Genomic DNA, 6688 nt, shown 5'->3' with positions numbered 1-6688 from the left:
ATATTTATAGGCGAAGAATCCTGGATCCTCACGCTACCCGCGTCGTCAGATCAAATACCCGATTTAAATGACATTAATATATATACACATGTTTTCAATATCTAGAAGTATTTTTATGTTTATATTTACCGCGTGCTTACTTCGTATTCGGTCCCTAACTTTAGGGTAGTGACATTAATTTACTTCCATGACTTTAAAATTAATTTCCTTTTAAAAATATTAAAGAAAAAGTTATTTACTTTTGTAATCATATAGTTTCAAGGAAACGTTTTAAATGATATAGAAGTGTAAATTATTTTTTTCATATGTTTATGGACCGTGTGAGTCATAATTCCATGATGTAAAATCGAAATTTATTACTCTAAGAAAGGAAAACAGGACTACTTACTAGGAACTTTATCTAAACATGCTTAAATGCAAAATTTTAAACCATTAGTAACTAAATGATTTTGGAGTTTTGCTAAGAGATTAAAAAAAATCATATTTTTATTCAGGACTTTGATTAACATTTTCTTAAAAACTATATCACATGAACAACTAAAATTTATGATAAATATATGCTTATATATGATTATATCAATTTCAAAAAATACAAAATTATATAATATTTTCAGTTCATGATAAATAATTTATAACATAATAGATTATTTTTAAGCATGGATAATAGTTTTTAAGAATGCTAAATTTAGTTTAGATTTAGAAATAAAAAATGAAAATAATACATCCCTAGCATGATCATTAATACAATCGTGCTATTAAAGTTACAGAGATTGAACTCCAATTGTTTGGTAATCTATTGTTATTGTAATTGGAAAAACTGAAGTATAATTTTGCTTTAGAATTTAAAAACACGTTTTGCTTTTCTACCAAAGAACAATTGAAATCCCCGCTTAATTTTACAGATTCTATGTTTATTTTTGTTGGGTTAATTTTTATGGTTCTGTGTTTTCCATCGTGATCTGTGATCTGTGTTTAATTGGATAACTATACTATTATTTAAGTCTAAGAGTGTTAGTAAGAACAAATAAGAGAAAAAAATATTTATATTTTTATTTTGAAAAATTACTATTAATAATAGATATTTAAATATGCTTTAACGACAACGAACGAAGCTGTTTCGTTCGGACAAAGCCCAAGCCCATCTAGCGAAAAGGCCCAAAATTTTAGACGTTGGAGCGCGAACTAGTCCCGCCAAGGGTTGTGTTCCCGCCATGAACACCTCCTCTCTCGCGTTCCCTATTTAAGAAACCTAACCCTTTTATCTTCTTCGCGCCACCACCACCGTCTTCATCTTCCTCTATCTCTGATCACAATGGTTGTTTCTCTCGGCCCCGGCAAGTTCTACGGCACCAGCCTCCCCCGTCCTCGCATCTACACCGACGTCAAGTTCAACGACCACCGCGTCGACCCCCCGGTCCCCGTCACCGACCCACTCATGTCTTGGGCCCAAGAGGCCCACTGGTCCATGGGCGGCCTTAGCTTCAAGCGCCTGCGCCTCCAGGGCAAAATCGAAGGCAACGTCCAAAGACTCCGCTCCCAGCGCGAGAAGGCCCAGGCCCAAAGTCCAACCCCGGCCCATTCCGTCCTCGCCCCATCGGAAAGATCTTCCTCGCCTTCCCCTCCACCGGCCCCGGTGGTGACCAAACGCCGAAGATACATGGATCTCATCGTAGACGAAGAGGAAGAAGAAGAAGAACCAGAAGAGATTGAGCCTCCCCGAACCCGTGTTCGGAAGAGCCGCTTAGTCAAGAAGCTCGGCGATGATTTCGATAGGGTTGCTCAGGAGAACGATGAATCCGATACGATGCCATTGAAGACTCTGACTCGAACTAGGAGATTGGTCAAGAGCACTGAAAAGAGAACAGTGGTTGAAACGGCGCAGAAATCAAAACCTAATGGAAAGAAGAGCACCAGTGAAACTGAGAGCCCTAGGGTTAGAAATTCACCAAGATTGGCTAAGCGTCTATCATATTAGATCCATGTTGTAATTAGAAGAACATTGTTTTTTTATTTTTGTTTTCTTTTCCGCATTATATTTTGTTCATGATGCTCTCTTTTCGCGTGCAAAAAAACGGGTTTTGTCCAAATTCCAAGGTTTAGGATTTGTTCAACAAAATGAAAGTAGATGCCAATGTTTTCATTAATCTCCGCATACAATCCACGGATATTTTGATAATTTAATTTGATTCAGTTACATACAAAGTAATTTTTTTTCCTTGATATCTACATTGTAGATTTTGGTTTTTCTGTATGACACAATTTGAATTATACTTTGTTCAAGCTATAACATGTATTCAACTAATCACTCCTCTCCAGAATTTGGTGATGAAAAGCTGAAACCAGAATAATAATATTGTACAAGACCTCATCCACGACAATCTGTACGGATTTCTATTCCATAATTTTGAACATTGTTTTCCACTGTTTTTGTTAACAATGTTCTTTGAAACTTACATCCAGTTGAGTCCATCCCTTTGCATTGGCCAATCTGCAAGACTGTTCAACAAATACAGAAGCAGTAGATGAACTTTCCCATGGCACCATCCCATATTCATCAGAAAATTCCTTCATACCACTGACCAGGAATTGCCAAACCAAAGCCCCCGCTCCAGATCTGTTTCTCTTGGCAGACTTATAAATTATGTCTAGAACAGCTCTGTGCATTTTTTCCCTGTCTGACACCGAAAAGTTCTGATTTTCTTCTGATAATCCAAATTCAGAGAATAAGACGGGCTTCTTCAAAACTTTGTCACCATCTTCGATGTGGGAAAGCATCCACTTGGAAACAAATTTAAGTTGGTCTTCGAATATTTGCTCATGAAACCTGTGAAAAGGCAATGCACATTAAAACATGAAATAACCACAATCGAAGTTTGGATATACGTGCTTTAAAGGGTGTAAACATAAATTTCAACAGAACTTGCTGTAACAGTTGATCTCCCAGACATAAGAATCTCTTAGATAACCTTGAGACATTCCTTCTGCAGGTTTATTTTTCTTACAACACTAAGCAAACTCAACTAAAGAGCATAGTTTTCAGGAAATGCTTACCAATGATCAGGATAGATATGAACAGAGGCGAAATCAATATTTGATATTTTGGAGTTCCGAATAAAATCAGACCCAAGTCTGGATGCCCAAAGCTCAGGATTGACAGTTGAACTTTTTGGATCATTTGGACCATAAAATCCTTCCAGACCCACAGTCAACAGATGGTTCGTGTCTATCAATTTGACAAAACTTGACATTTCGTCTATCCATCCCTGCAATTTTACCACAATTAAGTGTATACTTAAATATCAAAATATAACTGAAAGAACGCTATCCTTTTCTATAAATTCTACTACAATTATAGTTGCTGCTATGTGAAACTGCAGGTTCACTGCAGGTTCAGGTTGTGGAATCAGCCTCTTGCAAAGGTAAGTTAAGGCCTTCTTATGATAGATCTATAATTGGTCTAACCTTCCACAGAGAGTAAAAGGGGCTAAAAATTGAATATAGAATCCTTGTTATCAGAGTTTATCAAATTCAGCCACCGTGTTAAAAATAATTTGATATTGCCAGCATACTTTTTCCATTACTAATTCAAGGTGCTAAAGCACAGGTGAAGAACTTACTTGTAGAGTGTCACCAGAAGGATCAGACATGCAACGAGGTTCATTAATCAATTCCCAACCAAAAATGGTGGGGTCATTTCTATACTCAATGCCGGTAATACTATTCTTCCTTGTCAAGACATTCTGCAAAAAAATATTAAAGGAAACAATTAATTGAGCTAAGACAGATTCAAGGGTTGCAGACCTGCAAAAAATCATGGCAACTACACAAAAGTAAATGTTAGATGTACAATTTAGAAGGTAAAGGAAGAGACAATTTTGATCCAGGGAAGCAGGAGATACAAGCTTCATATAAAGTCATGAATCATGGCTGTAGATGAAGCCTCAGAAATAAGGTTATGATTGGTGGGAAATGGATCTCCTACAATATGAAAAAGAACTGCACAATCTCACAATTCATTCTACCTTTCCCTTACTTTATATATTAAAATTATCAGATATTAAAATCAAGAAACGGCTGAGAACTCATGCAGTTTTTTTTTTCAGAATTGAGGAGAATCTTAATCCAATTCTACCAATGAGAACCTTTATAGGATGGAAAAATCAGACAGTTAATTGGTAAAATGGTACAACAACATTGTCACAAACCAATTATTCCAAAGCTTAAGCTATGCTATGAAGACACGTGAAAGTTTCATTAGTTTATGTTATATTATACTCTAAACCCCTCGTGCAAGCTCTGTTTCTCTACGTTGATTTGATACCGTGTCATAAACAAATTAGTCAAAAGCTTAAACTATTTGATGAGGACATATTTTATTGCTTTAAAGTCTACATTTATGTTTCTAACAACTTTTAAGTAAAATACTATTTTTCTTCTTTTTTAATCAAACTACTGACTCAGAAATTCTATAAATGTTAATTTAACAAGTGGCAATAGTCACTCTCCTTTGTTTATTCTAAAATGCAGGATGCAGGGGGAAATGAAATCAAAAGAAAAGAAAAGAAAGGAAAGATAGAGATGTGATACCTTGATGTAGTTTTTGAAATAAGTTCTGATAGAAGGATCAAAGAAGAAAGAATCGTTGGAGGAGCTTAAGCCTACCCCTTCTTGCCATGCCCATTTCACATACTGACTCTTCCCACCATATGCTTGCAAATTATTCACTAAGCTAAGAAGGAGCCTAATTCCATGTTGCCTTGCTTCTGCTATCACATAATCCAAGGCCTGTCACCAATCACCCATCAATCCTCACCATGATTTTCATTCACAAATAAAACTATACTACTAATCACATGAGCATAAGGAGTTACCGACACAAAGCATTTTTATTTCATCAGGCATAAAGGAAGGACACATTCAACCATCATAACCTTTTAATTGTGGTATGTCCCAATAAATTATTTGTTGTCAAAAGTCAGAAACACCACGGACACCATTTTTAGGACAATTGCAGAAGTGATTGGTTGATTATGAATGGCAAAAGGGTAAAGAAAAATAACACGTATATCACATTGAGTCATCTTCGCAATGAACGTAATTTCAGCAGCATCAAAGAAAAAAAAAGCATTTTTCATTTGATTCTGCTTTATACTAACCACAGAAACACCAAGCACCAGGAAAAAAAATGGTATCTCCATTAACAGAACGATAATATTCAGGTCTAAAGACAAAAACTATGTCATGATTCGTTTCATATTTTACGACTATCGCAACCCAATATAATTCCCTCGATACAATTTGAACCAAAGCGAATCCCCAGTTTTGCAAACACCGACATACACAATTGTGTCGGTATCCGACCTGAAGCTTAAAAAACGGTACACTGAAACACAATTATCAAAATTGTCGTAGCAACAAGTTACATAATTAAAAAACAAGGAGGAACATAAACAATTACCTGAAAAGCTTGTTCATCAAAATGACCAGGGGAAGTTTGAAGGGCATTGTAGTCTCCATCGTTGAATGCCCAAGTTCGACACACAGTGAGACCCATCTTAGCACCGGTTTTCATCATTTCTCTAACCTTGGATCTCGAATAAACATCCACCGACTGAACCATTAACCAGTAAGAGTTCCACCCGTTTACGTAAAACGCTTTTCCATCCAACACAAATTGCGTCCCGTTTCTCTCCACAAAGCTCAATTCTGGCCCTTCCTCCAAAAAGCTGAACCTTATGCCCCCAAAAGACATGTAAACGAAAACCACAAACGATGCAAAACCCAGAATGGGATAAAACAGGCTATTCCCAAACACCATTATCTGGTGGCGAAATTCAACCGATTGAGGAGGTTCCCGGGGTACCCTTTTGTCCCTTTGATCAAAGGGTCACTAATTCAGTGACACTTGATGAAGATTGCTGAACCTCACACCCCACTAGTTAGTTTGGTTGTTCTTCACACCCCCAAATGGTTAAAATGTCTAGATCTCTCTGTATGAACTGACAACAGTGTGAATGGCTTGAAAGGTATTAACTTTAATGAGTTGCAAAAACAAAACTGAACCCAATGGGAATGCGCAATGAAACTTTAGTGCGTTTTTAATTTGCCGTAATTTGGGGATTTATATAGGGTGAGCTGCGCATGAAATGATGAAATGTTATGGTTATGGTTGTGCTCCCAGTTCAACCCCATAGAAGGAAAGGAACTTGAAAGATAATCACATGTTTATCTTCTTTGAAATATAGTCCAAGTTAACAGCGATGATTAGGTTGAAAATAAACTAGAGTGTGAAGAACGGTGAGTGTGTGGTGAAATGTTTTGCACCGAGTGAAGGAACCTAACGACACTATGTTATGGACCCAACCTTCATTCGGTATCAGTTACATCAACATTAAGGAGAAGCTCCATGCTAATGTCACGTAATGCTCAAGTATTTACCATGTTAATCAATGCAGTCCATAGAATGAACTCAGCAGGGTAAAATACAAAAAAACAAAAATTGTCTCAACTCTCTTTCTTCCCTTGTGTTTATTAAAAGTTTATTTTAGTTCTAATTAAATTTAAGTTGATATAAATATGATTATTTTAAGTTGAGTTTTAATTAAATATTTTTATATTAAATACGTAAAATTTTTATATTTTTTAATTTAATATTTGTTGCTTAATTTATTATTTTTAATTATGGATT

At 36.0% G+C, this 6688-nt stretch overlaps 2 protein-coding genes across 2 annotated transcripts; one reads left to right on the top strand and one right to left on the bottom strand.

The window, feature by feature from the left end:
- Window positions 1-1147: 1147 nt before the first annotated feature.
- Window positions 1148-2146, top strand: LOC148199639 (uncharacterized). The gene has a single exon (XM_088113867.1). It carries the CDS (start codon window positions 1313-1315, stop codon window positions 1973-1975), a length of 663 nt encoding a protein of 220 aa, XP_087969993.1. The 5' UTR covers window positions 1148-1312; the 3' UTR covers window positions 1976-2146.
- Window positions 2147-2326: 180 nt separating this feature from the next.
- On the bottom strand, window positions 2327-6360 carry LOC148199638 (mannan endo-1,4-beta-mannosidase 2-like). Its single transcript, XM_088113866.1, has 5 exons — window positions 5459-6360; window positions 4588-4785; window positions 3618-3740; window positions 3052-3263; window positions 2327-2824 (listed from the first exon to the last, which is right to left on the bottom strand). Exons 1-5 carry the CDS (start codon window positions 5816-5818, stop codon window positions 2431-2433), a joined length of 1287 nt encoding a protein of 428 aa, XP_087969992.1. The 5' UTR covers window positions 5819-6360; the 3' UTR covers window positions 2327-2430.
- Between the last annotated feature and the right edge of the window lie 328 nt (window positions 6361-6688).

The sequence above is a fragment of the Vigna umbellata genome, chromosome 4 (genome assembly GCF_029865625.1).
Source record: "Vigna umbellata cultivar VRB3 chromosome 4, Vumbellata_1.0, whole genome shotgun sequence".
Taxonomy (NCBI): Eukaryota; Viridiplantae; Streptophyta; class Magnoliopsida; order Fabales; family Fabaceae; genus Vigna; species Vigna umbellata.
Note: the sequence above shows the minus strand (reverse complement) of the source record. Positions and strands in the feature narration are given on the sequence as shown.